Raw genomic sequence first — 23,727 nt, forward strand, 5'->3', positions numbered from 1 at the left:
ATCCCACGGTTCGTGGGATCAAACCCCATGTGGGGCTCTGCAGTGACAGTGCAGAGCCTGCTTGGGATCCTCTCTCTCTCCCTTTCTCTCTGCCCCTCCTCTGCTCTCTCTCTCTCTCTCTCTCTCTCTTTAAACATATGTTAGATACAAGCAGATGCAGGTGGACAGTGTGATGACAGGCTCCTGCACTCGATTAGAATCCTGGCATTCCAGGAATGTTGATGGGCTCAGTGTCTGCTAACAGCTCTCGGAGGACTGGTCCAAAACCGTCTTGCGACTTCTGTGGCTATTCATTGCCACTCATCCGGTTCTTACCCCCCTTCCCTTCCCTCCCCCCTTTGGAGAATAACCATGAGGTCAGGGCCACCTGCGATGCTCACTGCAGCTCTTACCGACCTTCCAGGATGTGTTTGGCTGTCTGCACACAGCGGAGGGCTGGGGAGGTGAAGACGGAGGTGATTCTGATGCCGCTGTCCAGCAGTGCTTCTCCTGGAAAACAGCAGGTGCCAAAACCCCTCTTCACAATTGTAACCTCCCATGGGGAGGACTCTGAGGGCTGGCTCGCTACCTGAGGCAGGCAGGATCTTAAATGGCCCCGAGATTTCCAGCCCCTGGTGCACCCACCCGTAAGGTCCCCGTGAGTGTGGCTGGAGGCTGTGAATGTGGGAGTGTTGTGTCCTACGGCAGAAGCGAGATAATTGCGGGTAAGCCTGACCCATCCGGGTGAGCCCGTTAAAAGCAGAGATTTATCTCTGGCTGTCACAGAAAAAAAGTCAGAGAGCCCAAGGTATGCGGATTCCGCATGCAAGATATTCCCTACTGCAGGCTTCGGAGATGGAGGGGGCCACATGGCAAGGAGCGTGGGAGCTGAGAAAAGAAAGCCCTTTGGTGATGGCCAGCAAGGGAACCAGGACTTCAGTCCTACGACCGCAGGGAACCGAATTCCAAAAGACTGTTGGGGGAGACTGCAACTGTTTCCAAGAGGCTCCGGATGGGAGCTCAGCCCTGCTGACAGTTGGAGTTCAGGCTGTGAGATCCTGAGCAGAGAGGGACAAGCCCGGAGCTCACATTTTCTCTCGCAAAATTAGAGGGCCTGGCCCCTGGGAAAGAAGGGGACCTTTTTAGGAAATGCACGGTGCCAAGCTGGCGAGGCTGTAGGGGAGGCTGTCACGGGCTGGATCGTACCCCCCAAATTCATCTGTGGGGGTCCTCACGCTCCGTTCCTCAGAGTGTGACCTTCTTTGGGCACGGTGTCTTTATAATGGCAGTCAGGTTACGATGCGGTCACTAGGGGGCGGGGGGCTCCGGTTCAATCTGACCGGCGTCCTTCTCAAAGGGGGGAGTTTGGACACAGCCATGATGGGCACAGGGGGAGGCGAGGAGGCAACGGAGGCGACGTGAAGACCCAGGGAGAAGGCGGTGTCTATAAGCCCAGGGAGGGGCCTGGAGCAGCCACCCTCATGGCCTCGGGAGGAACTCAGACGCCTGGCTTCCAGAACCGCAAGAGAACAAACACATTTCTGCTGATGGAGCCACTCCACCTGTGGTACCTCATCAGGGCGTCCCCGGAAATGAGTGCAGAGGTCAAAAACTGCCCGCACGGACACCCCTTCAGAGACCCTGAGCTCCTTCCGGTAACCAGCAGTGTGCAAGCCCACACACCTCCCTCATTTCTTGATTCGGGTCTTTTCATTCATAAAATGAAGACCAGATGAACCCGTTGGCTTTTTTGGCTCCAAAAAGTCAACCATGTGGGACCAGAACCCCAGACATAAAGCATAAGCCCAGACTGAGAGATTCTGAAGTAAAATCAGAGAGGATATGTTCTTTAAAAAAAATTTTTTAGTGTTCATTCCTTTTTCCTCCCCTCTCTTGTATCTTTCATTCCTTCTGAGCCCCCCAACTATCCATCCTGGGTCAAACCCCTGCACCTGCTCTTACTAGCTCTGTGGCCTTGTGCAACTTCCTTAACCTCTCTGTGCCTGAGCCGCTTCCTCAGCAGAATGGGGTTAATGCTAACACGGACCTCCGCGGGCATGTGGCAAGGGCTCAGTACGCATTAGTGATCATCATTGCTGTGATTAATGTTACTATTTCTACCAGAATGATCCCCAGACATACCTGCTATGCGGGACTGGAAAATTCCACACGATGATAGAGGAGGATCATTTTCAAAGTCTTTGATTCCACTGCTCCTTCTGGGCAGACTGCAAGGGAAGTTCAGGTCTGGCCGGTAGTATTTCCCTGAAGCATAAATAATCACCAGGCGTTCAGGCCCACCGACATAGTGCAGGTTTGAAACCCCCAAGATCACGACCCACATTGGAAGCAAGGTTATCATTTAAATTGTTGTCATCTGTGTTTTTTCTTTTTTTAAAATTTTTTAATGTTTATTTATCTTTGAGAGATAGAGACAGAAACAGAGTACAAGTGGGGGAGAGGTAGAGAGAGGGACACAGAATCCAAAGTAGGCTCCAGGCTCTGAGCTGTCAGCACAGAGCCCGATGCGGGGCTCGAACTCACGAGCCGTGAGATCATGACCTCAGCTGAATTCAGACGCTTCACCGACTGAGCCACCCAGGCTCCCCTCATCTGTGTTTTTTCTTAAAGGTGCTCTGCGATGTGGAGTCAACCGTGACACATCTCTTCAAATGCACAGGACACAGGTGTCAACCCCAGAAACCTCGAGACCCTCTGTGTCCCCTGAGGTCTCCTCAAGAAGATTCACTCATACAATCTTCTTGATTAAGAAAGGAATGTCTCCATTACTGACTGAGCTAAACTTGATAGACATCTCAAGTTGGCATTAATTACGGAAGGGAAATTCTACCCATCCCCGCAGCTGACGGTGTGTTACATTGTCCCCGGGGACAGAGTGCACATGGCCAGAATGCTCCTTCAGTCGATTGCTAGAAATCAGGTGGATCCGTGGGGTCTCCCCTCAACCCTCCAACCAGAGGCTGCAAAACGCTTACCCTGACTTTGACCTTGAGCTCTATGAGCTGACAATCTGGTGCAAATCCTGGGACCACCAGTTACTAGTTGTATGATTAGAGTCAACTGACTTACTCTCCCTCATTAGTGAAAGGGAGAAATGATAGAGCTGTTACAACGAATCAGTGTGGTAATGCCCGGATCCCAACGCCTGGCTCAGGGGAGGTGGTCGATAAGTGGTAAGCTCAACCTCATATTGAGTTATTGATTACCCCTACAGAGGACACTATGCCACACCAAGCCCTCACGTCCCCCCAAGCAACCCCAAACCTTCCGGCTGCTGGTAGTTTCTAGCAGCCCAGCCTCCTTTCCTGAGAACTGCTGCACATCCTGGGGTAGACCCTGTCACTAACCCTGTCCGAGCACACCAGCCCAGCCCTCCACATGGCCTCCTAGCCCTTCACAAACACAAAGAGGCAGCTTGCTACTTTGAATGCCTTGCTTTCATGCATGACTTTCCTGGAAGCTCCCTCCTTGGCATTTCCATTGGCAGAGACTTTGTTTGAAGAAAGGCTTTCATTAAATGCCAAAACATATCTTGTGTTTTCTGGGGAAAGTCCTATTTGTTTTCTTCCCAGAGAAGGTCCCTTGATGGTATTGTTAACCTGTTCCACGTAGGTCTTTTGTCCTCGTTGACGCTTTATCTGTGAGAAGCAGAGCGCGGAGCTCAGAAGAGGATAAGGATTGGAGCAAATTTAGGGTCTGATGGTGTAGAGCCTCAGATGGAGGGGGGTCAACTGGCTAGCACCACTGAGAAATGAAGGGCCATATGAGGGCCAGAAGTGAGCAGAAACGAGGAGGAGATCTGGGGTCCGAGGAGAGTCTGGCAGCACCCCCTGAATACCCCATTGTAATTGATTAAACAATGTAATACGCAAAGTTTGGACAAATTAGACTGTCAGTATTCACGTTATCAAGGCCTGCTCGGCCTGTGGAAAGAGCCACCAGGAACCTCCTCCAGCTGGGACTATCCGGTGTCTTTCCCCTGTAGATGACTCAGTCTTTGGTCAATATTCTTCCTCTTTCCATGATGTCCAATGAACGTCTTTGGCGCTGGTTGTTTTGTGTCCGTTCTCACACCGCCACGGCCACACGCACACTGACGTGGTGTGCGATTTCAATCTGTGGTTTCAATAATTGTTGTATTACAGGGAAGTTTCTTCTCATTGCACGTCTGAATGTCAATTTGTCCTCACAGCCACGTGTCATCCTGTTGTCTCTTTCCTGAGCCTTTGCGTCTGTGATTGATCTTGTTTTATAGAGACAAGCATAGCATCACTTCCGTAGGGTCTTGTAGATATGTTTGGCCATGATGTAATCCGTTCAGAATTTTCCTGGTGCATGCTGGTCATCTGCCGGTGGTTTCCCCTACTCATTTCCCCCCTTTCTTATCCTGCTGGGCTCCCAGAGGAATTCCGAAAGAGCTTAGCTAGACCAGTTACTGTGAATGGATTTTATCACTCTGTTCATTCAGTATCTTCAGTTGTACAATTATTTGTGGCTTAGGTGTTGTGGCATGCTGGGCTTTCCATTCAGGGGTGTGCATTGGTATAGATGCGTATCGTTGTGGGTGGGCTGTACTTATGAGCACTGTCCTTCGTTCCTGGTATCCAGTGGGGTGAACTTGGGATAAGCAAGACACACGTTCAAAATATGTCCATCAGTTGAGTTGCACAGCTAAACATTGCAGGGAAGCGACCACAGCAGCGAAGATTATCTCAGAGAGATACAGCAATGAGACTGAGATAGGGTTGAGCCAGCAGCTGAGGGTTCAGAGACCGCAGGTCACAGTGACACAGTGTCAACTCAATGCTGCACTCGCTAACCAACTTGCCGCGTGTGCGTCCAGAATAAAGACGACTGTCCATGGGTCACACCAGCTGATCGCTTACTGTTGATAGCCATTTCCCCATCTTCCACAAAGCATTTGAGGTAAGATACTTACAGACAGTGTGCACGCGTAGAATATCTCCGGAGAAAGATATAGCACGTACCCCTCCCACATATACTATCACCCTGAAGAACGGTGTCACAGGGGACCCGGCTCAGGAAACGGAGAAGTGATGTCATTTGTTAGATCTATGTACTTTCTGGGGCTAGATCCTGCCAGGGTGTTACCTACCATCAGGAGTGGAACACTGCTGCAGCCACGACTTCCCGAAGATTTGATCCACTCTCTCCCCGTGGCGCACCACCAACACACTCTTCCTCGCTATTGTGGCCTGAGATGGTGGAGGAAAGACATGGGCAATTTAACACCCCCATTCTTAGACTTAATGGGCACCTCCCCTCGTCATCCCACAGGTAGCCTAGAAACAGAGTCCTCGTCTTCCTTGCTCAGGGACTGTAGCCCATTTCACCAAAGTCATTGCAGTGAAAGAAGGTTGGGAATTGAAGGTGGGAATCTCTTTAATTTCTGGCCACTTTCTGTTTCCTGGGCATTATGACATTATCAAGGGAAAGAAAACCCACAGGAATAACCTATGCCATACACAGCACACCAACTTGTCTACCTTTCTGTTTCTTCTGGGTCCTTACCCCATGTCCCTCCAGACTGCTCTCATGGAACACCACAGGCTGGGGGCTCATCAGCTACAGATCCTTATTTCCCATAGTTCTGAAGGCTGGAAATCTGAGATCAGGGTGCCTGGCGATCCTCTGGGCTGACTTCTTGCTGGGTCCTCACGGGGGGGAAGGGGCAAGGGATCTCTGTGGGGTCTCTTGTATTGTAAGGGTTAAATTGTAGTGTAGGGCTAACCTGTAGCCTTAACAAATAACAGCTTTGTTTTAACACTATAGGTTAAAAGATAACAGCCTTATCCTATCAATCAAGGGAGGGATTAGTGTTTGATTGGATGGGGGCAAGGGCCTGTTTGAACTGTTTCTACCTGGGACCTATTCCTTTGTTCTGTTCCCAGGTGATAATAAGATAATGTGGTGGGCTATAAAAACTCTGTACCCCGGCTGTTCGAGGCCTCACTCTGGTCAAGAGTGTCGGTCCTGATCAATCGGTTTGCCTTGCCTCTCACTGCAATAAACTTTGTTGTGACTGTCACTGGTGCCCGTAGCATTCTGTTTCAGGAGTCATGTGGATGCAACAGGATAAGGGCACTAATCCCATCATGAAGACCCCACCTCCCCTGACCTAATCGAGTCCCAGAGGCCCCACCTCCTAATGCTAGTACATTGGCAGTTAGGATTTCAACATACAAATTTTGGGGGGATGCAAACATTCAGACAAGAGTATCGCTCCACAGTGACTTCTTAGGACATTATCTATATCTATACATATATATTATCATATAATAGATACTGTGTATTTTCTCTGCGTGTAGATACTGCTGTCAGCATCCCTGGGGCCTAGCATACTGGGAGCATGCATGTCAGAGACTAGGACACAAGCTTCAGTTCACAGATTCCCCACCTAGGGACCTTGGATCTCATTGGGACCAAGGGAAAAACATAGAAAGATGAGTCATAGAAGAAGATGAGAGGCAGAGGTGGCAAGTCCTACCACAGCAGGAGGGCTGGGGGGACTTCAGGTAGGACATGGAACTTGGTCATGCCTGGAGCCAAGGTCACCGGGGATGGTGGGCCAAGGTCACTGGGGATGAATGGGCCAAAGTCACCAGGATGGACTGGCCAAGCTCACCAGGGATGGTCAGAATGAGAAGGGCACTGGGCAGGCAGCTGTAGCTGGTGGTCAGCTTGTCTTTGCCCAGTTCCTTTTCCGCAGATGGACCCTTTCCTCCTGCTTCCCATCTTTGGCCTCATAGCAGTTTGAGGCTGGGCTTAGGGGTGAGAAGGAAGGAGCCGATATTGTGTGTTTTTGCTGCAGAGCGGAGTAAGGAAGGGAGGTGGCGAGACATGGCCCTCCTCAGCATGGAGCCCCATCACCAATCCCCAGGCCCGCTCTGATTTCTCCCAAATCCTAGAATGGAAAACGCAGATGCCTTGGACACCCAGCACCCTGGAGAGACAATGACACATCTGTACCCCAGGCAATGCTACTGGCCGTTCCCTTTCAGATTTGATTCTGCAAACAGAGTGGAGCCTGGAGGGTCTGCACCAGCTGCCTCCTTTCTCAGCACTTCTCTGAGTTTGTCGGCAGGGTCAAGTGGCACCATGTGTTGGGACGTGCTGAGAAGGAGGTGGCGGGCAAACACCACGTGCCTCATGGTGTTCTTAGGGCCAGTACCACGGACAGCTCCTGCCAGACCCTAGTCCCTCGTGAAGTCCACAGCCACGCACAGTCTCCAGCGGCTTAACCCCCCGGCCATTCCTGGCCAGTCTGGCTGCCTTCTGATGTGTGCATGAAATGTGTTGCTTGTGAGCCCGTGGAACATTCCAAGTCTCCATGCACAGGTTCTCAGGGCCTCGGGGCCCATGCTCCAAAGTGGACATATGGTCAAAGCAAAGCCAATATTATGATGGTCTCTTAATACAGGGTGCAGACGTTTGGTTCTGGAGGCAAACACCCACCTTCTCGGGTAGAGCACCAAAGGGAAGTTGGTCTTGTCTTCCACTTGTGAAGTATGGTTGATGCCTATTTTCACCAGGATGCCTTTCCCCAGGAGGATGAACATTAAAATGTCTCATCCCTGCCCCCTGCCTGCAGGCAGATTGCAGGACACACAGGGCTCCCAGCCTTAGTCTGCTTACTGAGTCTCCAAGTACTGTTGATCGCTTTGGGCTGGGGTTTTGAGTTTGGAGCATCTTCTTCCCTGGGTTTTTAAATTTGGAGCATTTGAAATTTGAAATGCAGAGCTTTGCAACAGGCGTATCAAGAAAAAGTGCAGGGTCCACGGGGAGTGGAATGACCTTGCTTTTGGGGTCCAGGGGATACCAGGGCCGTGTCGCCTCTTTAGACACGAGGTCCCCGGGTGGAGGTTAAGTGTTGCTGCTGTAACAACGCATCACCGCCTGGAGGCTGAGAGCAAAAGACATGTGTTCCTTCAGAGTCTGGAGGCTAGAATTCCAAAGTCACCGTATCAGCAGAGCCGTGCTCCCTCTGAGGCTCTAGGGGGTGATCCTTCCTGGCTTTCTCAGCTCCGGGGCCCCAGCAATCCCTGGATTTGGCTGAGACACTTCAGTCTCTGTCCCGATACTCAACACAGCCTCCTCCTTTGTGTATCTGCGTGCTCTTTTCTTCCCTGTGGGTCAGATCCCCTGTCTCTCCCTCTCCTAGTGGCTGCTGTGATTAGATTTAGGCCCCCCCCCGGGACACTCCCCATCAAGACCCTTAGCTCAGCCCCATACGCAAAGACGCTTCCTCCATATAAGAAACCATTTGCAGGTTCCAGGGATTAGCTCCCCATATCTTTGGGGCCATTCTTCAGCCTACTGACGTCCATTCACCAAAGCTGATGCCACTGTATTCTCTCCTTACCATGTGGAGGGGGGACCTCAGACCAGGTGAGGAGCATTCGGCTCGCAGGGAGACGTCTGTCGGGCTTTCGCCCATTTAGAGCCGCGGCAAGTTCAGACACAGGCCAAGCTGTGGGCCGACCCTCCCGTTCCAGCTTCTCCCGCCCTCCATCTGGAAAGGGGGGCATGGCCTCAGGGATCCCCACCCCCAGTCCATGCCCTCTACCCTGCAGGCCACCAAGGGGGGCAAGTCCCGCCTCCGCTGTGCCTTCAGGAGTCTGGGCAGTCTGGGTAAAGGAGCCCCGGTTTTGTCTGTCTCTGGCTCCCAGCCAGCGGCCGCTCTGCCCGGGGCCGCTCTGGAACTGGAGATCCATCTACAGGGGACGATCTGTGGCCTCCCAGTGCCCAGCGTCCTGTGCTCAGCTCTTGTCTGGACCAAGCCCACCTCAGCCTGGAGGCAGCCTCTGAGGGGCTGGTGGCTTCTTGGTGAAGGAGGGCGAGTTTGGATTTAGGGTGATTCGATCAAGAGTCCCGATGAGGGTCTTCATTTGGTCATTCGGTGATTCATCCAATGAGACTTACAAACCAGGCCCTGAGCCAGGTGCTGAGGACACAGGGACAAGCCAGACAGCACAGGCCTGCTCTCTGCGCAGGAACAGACTCTCAGCACTAAGGGCCTGGCCTGCGGTGGGCACCTTGTTTCCCGTAATCCTCCAAAACAACCAAGTTCAGGGGCGCTTACGTGCCTGAGTGGCCCCCGCAAGCTTCCTCCCCTCCATAAGTCTCAGTCTTCCCATCTGTAAAATGAGGACTGACATATCCTATGCTGGCTGCAGGTGGCCGGGATGAAGTCCTCGTGCACTGTGGGGCACAGGAGGCGGGGCCTGGAGGGACCACTTTGGAGACTCCTCAGATCACAGTGGAAAGTGGTCAAGGGCTGGTTGCACGTGCTGGCCTGCCCCCTGGGGCTTCTTGGGAAAGGAACCAGAGGGCCAGCCTGCCCACCGCCCTGACGGCGTCGGGGACACCATGTCACTTGTGTGATTTGGAGGAGGGGCTGCCTGCTCCGAGGAGGTCCTGCGGGCAGCCTTCACCCATGCACATACACCTTGCGGGTGGCAGGGCCCCCGTGCCCTTGCTGTGCCCCAATGCCTGGCCCTGCGGCCTCTGGCCCTCACGATTACCGAGCACCAGCATCCTCTCTCCCAGTGCAGGCTTGAAAGCTCAGAACCTCCAACTTTTGGGGCTCTGGGGGAGGTGGCTTCTTCAGGGTCACACAACTTGCTGAGATCATTGGTATAAGAGTCCGGGATTCTGGGTAGGGCTGTGTCCCTGCGTTTTCCCTGCCTTATGTCCTGGCATCATTACTGACAGAATGACAGACACATGCTTTGTGTTCTTGCAATGCCCAGCAGGCTGCCGTGAGGGGCTCGCAGCCCGGCTCACAGCTATGGGGCGTCCATCCCTCTGCCCCCCGGGTCTGTAGCCGTACCCGAGGGCCTGAGTCTCCCAGGGAGTTGACATAAAGTGTGGTTTCCCTTCGTTCACCTTGTAAAGCAGGGAATTCTGTCACCTGTAAAGCCTGGATGCTGCTAACGTCCCTCGGCGTCTGTGGAGGGTGCGGTTCTCCGTTTCGCCTGCTGCTGGCTTCCCCGTCCTTTCTGGAGGCCAGGTCCATGGCCAGGCTGAAGGTGTACGTCCTGTGGAGGAAGAAACGAGGGTGCTCTTGTCATGAAGGCATTGGGAAGCGACCTGCCCGCATCTGGTCACGCGTGTGTGTGGGAATGCTCACGACAAGATGGGCAGGTAAGGTCATTGTCGAGGACACAACACGATGGTGTGTTCAAGGAGCTCAGTGCTCAGCGCATAACAAATCCCGAGTAAATCTTGGTTGTCCATCATCACTGTCGCCACCGGTTATGGGCTGAGCCGTGTCTCCTTGACATCTGGAGTCCTGACCCCCAGTACCTCAGAGCGTGACTTTATTGGAAATGGGGTCTTTAAAGAAGTAATTACGGTAAAATGTGGTCAGCAGTGTGGCCCGATTCTATATTATAAGAAGAGACCAGGAGGTACAGAGAAACACACGGATGCTGGCACAGAGGAAAGACCATGAAGAAGCACTAGGAACGTGGCCGTCTACACGCCAAAGAGAGGGGCCTCTGGAGGAACCAGGCCTGCCAACACCCTGATCCTGGACTTGCAGCCTGTGACCCTGACAGAATAGATGCGGGTGTTTTCCGCCCCCGGGGTCTGTTGTGCGGTAGGGTGGTCCAGGCAACCCAGGACCATGTCCTCGTAGATTCACCTTCTGAAATAGCCAACGGTGGGAAGATAGGTGTGGCTGGGATATAAGAATGAATAAGCAGTGAAGAGACACATTAAGATCTAGGGAAACACGGAGGAAAGGGGTGGGACGCAGGGAAGAGATCGCTACCTGTCCGACCAACCAAGAGAGATGCGGTGAGGTGGGCACGCCTCCAGGTGGCCTGGGAAGGACGGAGGGGAAAAGTCACAGCTAAATAGAGTGGTGTGAGCTCCTCAACATGAGAGGGGCCATGCAGGTGCCCCAAGTGAGTGTCTGGAAGGAACAGGGAGAGCGGCCAGAGGAGGACAGAGAAGGGCATCTGCCTGCTCCACGAGCAAGAAACTGGCCAAGTTCCCTACGGGAAATTATCAAAGGAGAAATCATGTTTATAAATTCTGTGTTGAAATAATCTACAGTCGGGGCACCTGGGTGGCTTAGTCAGTTGAGCCTCTGACTTGATTTCGGCTTGGGTCACGATCTCATGGTTTGTGAGCTCAAGCCCTGTGTCGGGCTCTGTGCTGACAGTGTGGAGTCTGCATGGGATTCTGTCTCTCTCTTTCTCTCTTTGCCCCTCCTGTGTGCATGCTCTCTCTCTCTCAAAATAAAAGTAACAAACTTAAAAAAATAAATATAAAAATAATCTATAGTCAACAACCAAATAATCCAACTAAAAACGGGCAGAAGACACGAACAGACATGTCTCCAAAGAAGACGTTCAGGCGGCCAACAGACACATGAAAAGATGCTCATCATCACTCATCATCAGGCAAATGCAAATCAAAACCACAGTGGTTTTGACCTGTCAGACTGGCTAAAATTAACAACCCAAGAAACAGCAGGTGTTGGCAAGGATGTGGAGAAAGGGGAGCCCTCGTGCACCGTTGGTGGGAATGCAAACTGGTGCAGCCGCTCTGGGAAACAGTACGGAAGTTCTTCGGAAAGTTAAAAATAGAATTACCCATCGATCCAGTAATTGTGCTACTGGGTATTTACCCCCCAAACACAAAACACGAATTCAAAGGGATATGTGCACCCCTATGTTTATAGCAGCATTATCTACAGTAGCCAAATTACGGAGAGAGCCCAAGTGTCCACCAGCTGATGAATGGATAAAGAAGATGTGGTATATAGATACAATGGAGTATTACTCAGCCATCAAAAAGAATGAAATCTTGCCATTTGCAACAGTGTGGATGGAGCTGGAGGGTATTATGCTGAGTGAAATCAATCAGTCAGAGAAAGCCAAATACCGTATGACCTCACTCATGTGGAATTTGGGAAACGAAACAAATGAGAAAAGGGGGAAAAAAGAGAGAGAGAGAGAGACAAATCAAGAAACAGACTCAACTGCAGAGAGCAAACTGATGGTCACTAGAGGGGAGGTGGGTGGGGGATGGGTTACTAGATGATGGGGATCAAAGAATATACTTATGATGAAATTTATTAATTAATCTAATTTTAAAAATCTACAATCTGAGTGGAGAAGAGGAGCAGTAGCTAGAAAGGGAAACAAGAAAAAAGGGCTTGTGCTTGAGTTTGTTTTTAAGGATAGCGGTGTGTTTGTTTGCTGGTGGGAATGACGGGGGGAGAGTCTTAGGAAGGGCAGATGCTGGAGCGGAGCCCTCGGAGGGCGTGGGATGCCTGGGGGCACGGGGTGTGGGGCGCCGTGGAACCCTGGGCGGGAATTCCAAAAGCCCGGTGTGGTCTGATGGGGGAGAAGGGCACGTGGGCCCAGGCTGCAGGTGGGCGGGTGGCCTGGTGGCCAGAGCTGGTGGCCTCTCTTCTGACTGTTCACCTGTCACTGTGGCCAAGAGTGAAGAATACGGTAGGTGACCTCTGGGTGAAACGAAAACGTCAGAAACGAATCATCCGGAGGGCGGACACCCGGGCCGCAGCCGGTGTGGTCACGGAGGGAGAGAAGGGGAGGTGATGTGCTCATGGGGATGACCGATCAGGGCTCATCGTCCTCATTCCTGTGCTCCAAAGAGCATTGCTCTCCTCCTGCCCTTCCGACTGTAGTGTACTTCATTGTTCTTAACACCCCAAACCCTTAAATTCTAAGCCTTTAAACAGTGTTAAAGACCGATCTGCTAGGTCTCTGATTAAGACTCCTTCTGGGGGCGCCTGGGTGGCTCCATCAGTTAAGCGTTAGACTTCAGCTCAGGTCATGATCTCACCGTTCGTGAGTTCGAGCCCCGCGTCGGGCTCTGTGCTGCCAAGCTCGGAGCCTGCTTCGGATTCTGGGTCTCCCTCTCTCTCTGCCCCTCCCCTGCTTGTGCTCTCTCAAAAATAAACACACAAAAAAGACTCCTTCCGCTACTTGTATGCTTTCAAAGCTCCCCTCAGTGTAGAAATCAGAAATACATTCATTTCAAGTGCATTCTACCTGACATGATTTTCTGCTTCCGTTCAATTCTCATCTTTGTCGGGAATGGAGTTCTGTGTATGAGGCGAGGCCACATAAAATACCGTTCATTTTATGCCTGTTTCTTCCTCTGCTTCTGATGTGTCAAGCAGGTTGTAAACTTCCTGACAGGCCAGGTTCCCCGCTCTGGTATCTGTTTTGTGCCACTGATCTGTTTTTCTCTTTCCCTCAATCCAGGACTATATCGTCGGTTTATAATAGGTTTTTAATATCCTAGAGTAACTATCTCTTCTCATTATTTTTATTTTGCAAAGTTTTCTCAGCTCTTCTCCTGTACATTCTTCCAGATAAACTTTTCAACCATTCGGTAGAGTTCCAGCAAATGATTCCGTTGGGATCTTTTCCTGCAATTTCATTAAACCTGGAAGTGAATCCGAGAGGAATCGATACATTCACGATTCTTCTTCCTCAGTCATGGACGTGGTGTGTTTGTACTTCCTCGGCCCGTGTGTGAACGTCTGTATTTCTCCCATACAGACGTCATGTCCCCGATTCGCCCGCACTCACCGCTAGCCCCCACAAGTTCATGCTGAGACCTGACCCGGGCCAGATTCTGGGGCTCCCCGGGAGCATGCCCCCTGCACCCCAGGCTCTGGCCACTGGCCTCCCACAGACACCGCCTCGTGCCCTGGACCATTCGTGCCTGCGTGGCGTTTTGATTTGGCGAGTGCACTTCTCAAAATGTCTGCAAGTTGTACCTTCTATTTTCGGGTTGTTGCCCTGCCTTGTGCTGGAAACTCCCACTGGCGGGATCCAGGTCACATGGATTTCTTCTGCTCATGTATTGTCACAGTGTCGGTGGCCGGCTCCTGAGAGGTGCGGGCTCTCGTTGGCCGTAAGTGGACCAAGAACACTGGAATCCACGTCCAGACTGCTGACATTCTCCCCTCCTCCCGTAGCAGAGGCCCCATTCGCAGTCTCCCACTGACAAAGGAAACGTCGTGGGTTTCCTCTTCCGGGGCGGGGGTGGGGGGGAGGGACTGGCACATCCTGCCAGTGTTCTACCTCACAGACAGCAGAGCCTCCTTATCTATAAATAACATCTGTGAAGTCTACAGTCGGAGAGAAAACCAAATTGTTTTTTGCCTGTCTGTCAGACGCAAGTTTTTTTTCAGAGTAGCCTTCACACCCAGGGCAGAGCCCAACGTGGGACTTGAACTCACGACCCTGAGTTCAAGACTTGAGCTGAGGTCAAGAGTCAGACGCTTAACCGACTGAGCCACCCGGGCCCCCCAACAAAGGAAATATAATCAAGATTACAACGAGAGGAGAAAGGAAATAACTGAACATTTAAATAGTTCGGATTTTCTCTTGAACTTAAGAGAACTACTTAATGGCCAACTTACACCATGAAAATAGATGGGTGTAAATTCGCCGTGGCTTTTAAAAGGGGCATAACTGCAGTCTGTGGGGTTGTGTGGACCACATCCTCATAGTAGATTCCTGGGGCAGCTATAACAAGGCGCCACAGACCAGGTGGCTGAAACCACAGACATTTACTGTCTCAGGGCTGGAGTTCAAGGTCCAAGATCCAGGTGTGGGCGGGGCTGGCTCTTCCTGAGGCCTTTGTCTTGGAGGTGTGGATGCTGTCCTCACCGTGTCCTCATACAGTCGTTCCTCTGCATGTGTCTGTGTCTTCATCCCCTCTTCTCACAGGGACACTGGTCAGATTGGGTCAGGACAACCTTAGGGACCTCATTCTACCCTAATCACCTCTGTGAAGATCCCGTCTCTATAGTCACATTCTGGGGTGCTGGGGGCCAGGACTTCAACCTAGAAATTTGGGGCAGATGATTCAGCCCATGACAGTGCCTTTATTACGTCTGAGATATTTGCCACCGACTCGCTCTGTGGCTTTGGAAATTACTGGACAGGTGTGGCTTTAGTTTTGAAAATCTTCTCACCCTGCCCAGAGGACAAACTGTTCTCTGAGCTCTAACCTTCAAAACCTCTCTGCTGTTTGTTCTAGATTATGCTATATCCATTCTTTTATGTAGAGCATTGAAAACCACTCTGAACCAGGAAGACATTCCCTCATCGTATCATGCTGGTCCCCTCTGATCTCCTTCTTCAAGGCCGTGGACAGATTTTTGGGGGGCGATTTTGTTGCCCAGTGAATCCAAAGATGCCTGGGACCATTTCAAAAAGGCTGGCATTGTATTGGTGATGGGTGACTGATGTTTCAATCGCCAAGCAATGAACACACCTAGATGTGCATAGGTAGAACATACCTATGCAACCTCATACCGAGAAGGGTGTCTCCTCTGGCAGGTAGGGGCTGCTCCCGGTGCACGTGCACATCTGTCCTCGGGCACTGTAAGGCCAGTGGTTGCACATGCCAAGTGGGAGTCCTGAAAGCTCCCAGAGGGGATGGGGGTGCTTCCAGAACATGGCCAGTCAGACACCCCTTCGCCGAGCCCACTACGACTTATTTTTCTCTCTTTTTGTTTCGATTGTTCTTAGTATTTATTAATTCATAAGGGAAACGTGTCTTTAGGAAGAATAGTCCCAGAAGTGTCAGGGGTAAAGTCCAGAATGGTTACGTTGGCCACAGGTAGCTGGAGGATTAATTGTGAAGCAAAATATGTAGGAGCCAAAAACTCATCTTCTACAGAGTCTTCGCCATGTAGTTCTAGAAATATCTCGGTTTGCCAACTTCCTGGTGGCAGTGAAGCTCTCACATCCTGAGCAGGGAGTGAAGGACCCGCCTCACCCTTCCTGGAACTGCCGCGGTCAGTTAGGGTATAACCAGAATCTCCTGATTTCTTAAACACTTCATTGGACTGGATGGTGGATGGAGTTGTTTCTCCAGGGAAACAAGTGCTTCCTTAATGGTGTGACATCATCCAGCCTCCCCACCTCCCTGGGCCGGAGTGTCCTCGACTCTCCAGGACAGGAGGCTCTATTGGATTATCTCTGCAGTCCCTTGTGGCACCAATGGCCCATGACTTTGTGGTAGCCCACAGGACTCATGGCCATGTCTGCCCTTGCACGGTGGTGTTTCTCGCAGACAACTGGTCTACCTCATCTTGGTTGGCCGTGACCATTCTGTGGAAGCTGTGTCCCTTTTGCATCAGGTGTGGGAAGGGATCTCACAGCATGCATGCTGGCTGCAACCTAGCCCTGGATTTGTCTGACTTCTCCCCCTTTATTGTCTCTTTGACCCCATGTCCTTATATTCTTTTTTTCAAATTTAAAATGGATGAATTTATATTTTGAATAAGTAATGCATATATATATATATATATATATATATATATATATATATGGTTCAAATACTTACAAATCATGGATGGTAGAGAGTGAAGTCCCTTCCCCAAGTCCTTTTCTCTTCCCCAGCCCCTTTCCCAACTCCCAGGGGACCGCTGTGGGAAGTTTCTAGAGATTCTCTTTTCCGGGCCGTGTTTAGGTACAGGCATGCATATAAATCCATATTAAGCACATATATGTAAAGACAATGGTTTTTTACTTTACTCTTCCCCACAAATAGCTCTGTAATATACACTGCGTTCTGCAACCTATCTTGGATTTTTTCATATCAGCACGTAAAATACTTTCTTGTGACCCTTTTTAAAGACTGCAAGTATTGTGTTATACGGATATATCCTAATTTATTTCACTGATACATTGTTTCATGATTTAACGGTCTCTTTTAGGGGAAGTTTAGGTCGTGGTGGGAAGCATACACACACCTTTTCCTGGCTATCCAACCAAACACTAAGCTGGGTGCTGCTGTGCAGAGATTTTGCAGATGCTATTAAAGTCCCGGCCGGCAGACTTTAAATTAATGTAAAGGGAGATTATCCTGGGTGGGGGGGTAGGGGAGCCTGACTTCTTTCATTGGAAGGTCTTTAAAAAAGGCTCAGGGCTTCCTTGAGCTCAGTGATTCCAAATAGCAGCTGTGCCTGCAACCATTCTCCCACCTGCCTGGGGGGCTTCCTCCCCGATTGTCAGAGGCAGACAAGCGCTTCCGTGAGTCATGGCTTCCAACGTTTGTGGTCCCCTCCCTCCCTTCTTGCCTGCCTGTCCTTGCTTAGCTAGCCCCAACAGTCACACACGGCAATTCCTTAAATGTGTGTGTATGTGTGTGGTGTGTAACATGGCCATACATTATATATAAATAATATGATGTAAATAGAAATTATTACATTATTAATAAATAATTTTTTGTATGTTAAATACAAAATGTTCTATATTTTATAAGTGCATTTCTATTGTATGTGTGGATATGTATATAAATTACTGCTTCTCTGGCTAAACCTTAACTGCTCCTCAACTTGGTATTAAGCGTGGGGTGCTGCTGTGACAAATACCTAAAATACGGGAGCAGCTCTGGGACTGAGCCGTGGGTGGAGGTGGGGAGAATTTTGAGACACACGCTAAAAAAATTACTTTGGACAGACTCTTCGTGGTCTTATGGATGCTGGTGAGAGTCACACGTTCCAGGAAACTGGAGGAAGGGGGATCTCTACCATGTAGTGGCAGCACGTTGAGTGAAGTTGGTTGCGTCGCTAAGAATATTTCCAAGCACCGGTTTCCTTTTGTTGCTCACAGTAACACATGTGAGGAAAGAGATTAATGGAGGGAAGTAAATGGGACAAAAGGAACAGGTACCTAATGACTCTGAGCAACCCCGGCCTCTCCAGACGAGGCTAAAAGTGCTAAAATGAAGAGATTCTCCAGCTGAACGCGAAGAAGCCACCAGGAGCCCCACGGCTTCTGGGAGATGCGTTCTGCCAACACCACGTGAGCTTGGGGGAGGACCCTGGGCTTCAGGTAAATCCCCAGCCCCGGCCGAAACCTGAATGTGGCCTCGAGAGACCCCGAGCTAAGCCGTGCCCGGATGCCTGCTGCAGGAAAAGTATGAGGTAGTAAACGTGTGTTGCTTTAGCTGGGGAGTTCACGGTCATCTGCTACAGAGCAGTAGAAAACTGGTAATGGACCTTCGGACTTGACAATTGACACACTGAGCCGAAGGCTAGGTAAAGCCAAGCTCGGGCTCTCTGATATAATCTGTCAGGTCCATAATACGGAAGTTTTTACAGTCGTTTCGGGATTACGATCTCAGAAGCCACATAGAGCAATTCATGCTTTCTGAGCATTATTTGCAGAAGACCATGGATCGGCCAAGATATTTACCGTATACCTGCAGGGATAATGTCACCAGCATGGAGAAGGCAATTTTCTTTCCAGTGATGGAATGGTCTACAAGCACGCGGCAACCACTGTTTTCCGAGGGACGTTCTTGGATGCTAATCAGAGAGAAGACGTTTGGGCTGCCGCTAGAGGCAGCACTCACCTGTGCTTGACCCAAGTGTCGGACTCATTGGCTTGCTCCGTGTAGTTCTCGGGCAGGAAGCCCCGGCAGCCGGTCCGCTGGGAGGTCCCAATCACCCAGCCCTTGCTGGTTTCCTCCTGCTGGGTGGGGTCCACGAAGATGTAGTCGCCCGGACTTAGTGTCAGCTCGTCTTCGTTCTGGGGTTTGTACTGAAATAGGGCCCTGAGGGTCTGGAAAAGACGCGAGCGTTTTCATGTCTCAAGCATGGACTTGGGCTGGGAGAGATGGCAGCGCGAGAGGGATGACATCTGCCCTTTGCCCCCAGGCTCCCCGGTTGTGCTCTACGACTCCGGGGCCTGTCCAGGCTTGTGTCGGGTGACAGATAGTAGCCGATGACAGACTATGGCACAGAATTCTTTGGATAGGTTTGGAAATGAATTCTGGTATTTACCTATCATCTATCTATCATCTGTCTATGTATCTATCTATGTATCTATGTATCTATGCATCCATCCATCCATCCATCCATCCATTTATCTTATCTATCTAATCTTTCTACCTATGTATCCATATCTACCTATCTCTCTAATCTACCTATTTATTCATATCTATTATCTATCTATCTATCCACATCTATCAATTATCTATTCATCTATCTATCCACCTATATCTATCATCTCTTATTACTACTTATTTCTAATATGAAAGATCTTAGAGCAGAATTAGACATTCACATCCACCTCCCTTGGCATAAGGTTATTTATAGCCTTTCATACAACACGGAACACGGTGGATTCGTCCATGCTACTTCCACGGGTCTGAAAGGAGCACTGCATGCTTTCCATTTAAACCATCCATCTCGGGGGAGGAAGTCTTGCGTGAGGTTTCATTGAAATCGTCATTTAAGCAAATTAATAAGCAACACCATGTACTCATAAATGTTTGCAACAGTCCACTTTTTATTGCCAGAAATGGTACTGGTGTTTTTTTTTCAAACTTTTTTGTGTCTGCCATTCATACATAAAAGAATACTAGTTCTAAATTTGCGCAAAAATAGGAATGAGTTAAAAAAAAATAGTAGAAGGACTTCCTTTCCCTGAAATACCTCCAGAGGAGGAGGGCTCCTGGGGGTAAGTGCTCTATCTACCGGTGGGCCGCCATCGGCTCTCCTGGGGAGTGTCCAGTCCAACCGCCTGGCCAGGGCCACTCCGGCCGAGGCTCCCGGCCTGGGTTCGCTCACCTGGTAGTGCACGAAGCGCATGTCTCGGGAGTACAGCACGGCGGTCCACTGGCAGCTGTGGCCTGGCTGGATGGCTCTGGCCAGCTGCTCCAGTGTCCTCTGGTGGTGGGGGTAGAACTTGTGGGCCAGGGTCAGGTGCAGCTGCTTGGCGCAGGGCTTCACGGTGCAGTCTGCGAAACCAGGTCAACACGAGGATGGTGGGCGCTTTTACCCCCACCGTGGGCACTGCGTGTGTGGGGTGGCTATGCATCCACGACGGCTACGTGCCCAGGGCTGGTAAGTGAAGCCTGTCTGCCTGGTGCCTCCTGCCTCTGCCCCCTCCTTCCCCCCAGATTGTGCCATTTCACAGAGTTCAGCTTAAAAAATTTTGTAATGTCTATTCACTTTTGAGAGAGAGAGAGAGAGAGAGAGCAAGCGAGCATGAGCAGGGGAGGGGCAGAGAGAGAGGCAGACACAGAATCCGAAGCAGGCTCCAGGCTCCGAGCTGTGAGCACAGAGACCGACGCGGGGCTGGAACCCATGAACCGTGAGATCATGACCTGAGCTGAAGTCAGACGTTCAACCGACTGAGCCCCCCAGGCACCCCCCAGAGTTCAGCTTATAGAGGACATAGCTGGGTACTGCAAATTCTATAAAGAGGAGGAAGGAGGAGGGGTGGAGATATGGGTCCGGGTGTTTGGAGCCTATCAGTTTGCAAGCCAGTGGCCCGAACCTCTGATTAAAGGGGATGTAGTCACAGCTTCTCCGTTCATTTTCCGGGGCGCACACACTACCCAGCTGCCTGGACTTGTAGCCTTGAACTCCGGGCCGATGGCTTTGGTTCTGCTGCAGAGTCTCGGGAAGAAAATGCCACAGGGAACCCAACTGTGTCAAACATGACGGCATCTCTCACATTTCGCTCACTTTGGCGAAGCAGGGAGCCCTCGGAGTGGTCGGTCCCTGGTGTCTTTGGGAGGCCTCCACCCTGGTGGATCCTGCCCTCCTGGTCCTCATTCCAGGCCCCTGAGGTCAGCCAGGATCCGACGGCCTCTGGGCCACAAAGTAGTTTGTGTTTGGGGGAGGCGGTGACCGACGAGAACGTGGACTTTGGTGTCACGTAGGCCTGGCTTTAGAGCCACCCTCCTCTCCTGGTGGGGCGACCTTGGGAAGACTTTGCGTTTACACAGGGGCGGCTTGAGGACAGTGAGGGCCACCTGCTGGGGCGGCGCTGAAACCTGTCTCTTGATTCACATCTCCGGGAGTCTTTTCATAACTACTGGTTACCGGCCACCTCTCCCCCGGGCAACACATACCAACAGACAGGCCCCGTTCTCCCCTGGAACGTGGCCCGGATGTGGCACTTGCTTCCTGGGCCCAGACCTGGTGGCCCAGTGATGTCTCCCATCCGCTACATGAGACTTCAGCGGCAAACAAGAAACCGCCGAGGTGAGAGGCATAAATCGAGAGCACGTGTGGGTGGCGGGGAAATTCTTTTCTTGGGTGCTTCGGCAGTGGGGGGAGGACCACCTGGCCACGTGAGTCAGTGTGGCCCGGGAAAGATCCACGCCGGTTGTCATCCGTGAACCACACATGGCTTCTGCGTGGGCCCTTGTCTTGTCCGCTCTCCCCAGCCCCTGCCTCTGGGGGCGTGTCTCTGGGGACAGACACAGGTGCCCTGATGGGGACACACTGAAGCTGGCCGGCCCCTCCCAGCCCTTTGGGGTCAGGCCAGGGCACAGGCGTGGAGGGCAGGGCGAGAGCTGTGGGGTCGGAGCCTCCCTGGCGGAGCCCAGGGCCGGTCAGCCTGAACCCGGGTGGGGCCAAGCAAGACCGAGCTGGACTGAGGTTCTTGCTCTGACCCCCGCTTAGGGGACCCTGTTGCTTTCCGGGGGCTGTAGTCACAAATGGCCACAAACTGGGGAGCTTAAAACCACACAAAGGTGCTCTCTCGCAGTCTGGAGGCCAGAAGTCTGCAGGCATCCGCAGGGCTGCGCCCCCTCTGAAGGCTCTGGGGAGACCCCTCCCTGCTGCGCCCAGCTCCTGGGGCTCCGGGTGGTCCCTGGCATGTGGCCGCATCCTTGCGTCCCTGTGTCCTCCCCATGGCCTCCACCCCTGTGTCTCTGTGTTCTCTCCTCTCTCATAGGACCACCAGTCGCTGAATTTAGACCCCACCCTCCAGTCTGGCTTCCAGTCTGGCTTCATTTTAACTAATTGTGTCTGCAGAGCCCCTGTTTCCAAATAAATCCTGTTTCTAAGGTTCAGGGTGGACAGGAATTTTAGGGGACATGCGCCAATGGCCTTGGACAGGAATGTTCCCCTTCGCCGGCTTCGGTCTCTTCATTTTTAAAATGGGGCCAGTGAGACCCAACTGGGGGATGCGGTGCGTAAGGGAGGTGCCCTGTCTGCCTTGAGGCGAGGGGCTGACGGGGCAGGGCAGGACAAGACCACCTTGTCCTTTTGGCCGCAAGGAGACCAAAGAGCCGTCACCCGACTCTTGTTTCTATAAAGGACGCCAATCCACAAAGCCACGGGGTAAGCTGCTAATCGTCCAGCGAATAGGACCCCGGAGCCCAGAAGCCAGCCTCCAAGTGGAAATCCGGGATTCAGTGACTTCCTGGCGTGGCCAGATCAGAAGGGGCCTCGACACCTGCGGAGGGGTAGGGCGGCGTCTCTCCACGAGGGTGCCGGGAGTCACCACAACACTGCACTTCTTCTGTGTGCCAGGACCGAGGGGGAAACTCCACAGAAACCGGCTGCGTTGTTTGAAGGGCCAGAGTCCTCACCGATTTGCAGAGAAAGAGCTACTTCTGGGGCTGATGTGACTTGATGAAGGCCCAGCGCTAACCAGAGACGAGGGAGAGACGCTCGTCTTCTGAGGTCAAGTCCAGAGTCCCTCCCGTGAACCCCAGCCGGATCCTGTCTCCAGACCAGCGCAGGGGTTGGGGAAAAAGGGAGGCTCAAAGATTCTCAAAGTGAATCTCGACGATCCTTCCCCAAGAGGCCATGGAGAAAGGACTATGGTCTTCCCTAAAACATCAACAAAAACCAACTAGGACTTGTGTTTTACACACAGCACTGACCCCGGGAGGGCATCTGCCCAAGGCGGGCATGGGGCTGGGGAGCCTCGGACGTCCCCGTGTGGGAACCAGCCTGTAATCCACCGTCATCACGTGACCACTCGAGGTCTCCTCCTGGGACAGTTTTCCAGGCAGCTGGAGCGCACCCAGTGTTCTGAAAACCCGTATCGATGCAGACAAAGGTATTCCCACTTGGAGAAAAGGTGGCCTCTGCTCTCAGAGTCTGCTTTCCTTCTGAAGGACATCCTGGCTCATTAGATTTAGCTCCGGCTAAGCTGTTCAGCCCCAGAGCAAGGCCACGTTGGAGGCGCTGGCTGAAAAGGGAGAGGTGGCGATGGAAACGTCCTGGGCCAGGGCGCCTGCGTCCCCTGAGCCCAGCCCAGCCGGCGGCAGCAAGGAGCAGCCCGCAGCCCGCAGCCCGCTCCCCCCGCGGCTGGCCCACGGCGCCTGAGGAGCAGAGCACGGCCCCGGACACAGAGCAGTCCGTCCCCGTCAACCGCGCCCTTCGTGTGCAACCTACCTGCCAAGACAGCCACTTCCATGGCGAACGTCGTGGCGAATTCCCGGATGACATCGGCAGGGCTGTCGCTCACGAAGAAGCCCAGGTAGCTGATGGAAGAATGGAGAGCCAGAGGGACGACCAAGGGGAAGGAACCCCGGATCCTGTCCCCGGCTCTCTTTAGAGCCTCGTACAGACACTCCACTTTGTGGTCCTCGCACTAGGGGAGAAGAGACAAGGATGTGCTTTCTCGCCTCCGGTCAGAAGGGCAGCTATTAGCTTAGTTGATTCGGATCAGGCAGCCCCTCGAGCCTATTTGTGGCCACACTGCTGGAACGTGATTCTCTCGCCCCTGCGTCTGGGGCTATGGATTTGTTCTGCACCCCGCCTCGGTTTCTTAGAGATTCCAGGTAAGATTCCTTTTGGAATGGAATGTCCTCTAAGGGTCCAGGTTGGAAACGCCTGTCACCCTGACTTACCTCTCGTCCCTCTGTGTCATGTTGACTCAACCCACAGCTGTGCTCAGCTGTTCAGACTTCTGGAGGTTTCTCCTAGACTCG

General features: G+C 52.0%; 1 protein-coding gene across 4 annotated transcripts in view; it reads right to left on the reverse strand.

The window, feature by feature from the left end:
• UBASH3A (ubiquitin associated and SH3 domain containing A) overlaps window positions 1-23,727 on the reverse strand; it is a 41,504-nt gene that overhangs the window by 11,020 nt on the left and 6,757 nt on the right. For all 4 annotated transcript variants that reach the window (XR_006222208.1, XM_042999170.1, XM_042999169.1 and 1 more), the window contains exons 4-10: window positions 23,189-23,387; window positions 19,613-19,782; window positions 18,394-18,602; window positions 9,935-10,061; window positions 5,117-5,216; window positions 2,122-2,244; window positions 397-489 (exon numbers count right to left, since the gene is read on the reverse strand). Coding sequence is in view for 3 of the 4 variants with exons in the window: in XM_042999170.1 (XP_042855104.1) it covers window positions 397-489; window positions 2,122-2,244; window positions 5,117-5,216; window positions 9,935-10,061; window positions 18,394-18,602; window positions 19,613-19,782; window positions 23,189-23,387 (1,021 nt within the window). In the remaining variant the exon portion in view is untranslated. The remainder of the gene's footprint in view (window positions 1-396; window positions 490-2,121; window positions 2,245-5,116; window positions 5,217-9,934; window positions 10,062-18,393; window positions 18,603-19,612; window positions 19,783-23,188; window positions 23,388-23,727) is intronic.

The sequence above is a fragment of the Panthera tigris genome, chromosome C2 (assembly GCF_018350195.1).
Source record: "Panthera tigris isolate Pti1 chromosome C2, P.tigris_Pti1_mat1.1, whole genome shotgun sequence".
NCBI lineage: Eukaryota > Metazoa > Chordata > Mammalia > Carnivora > Felidae > Panthera > Panthera tigris.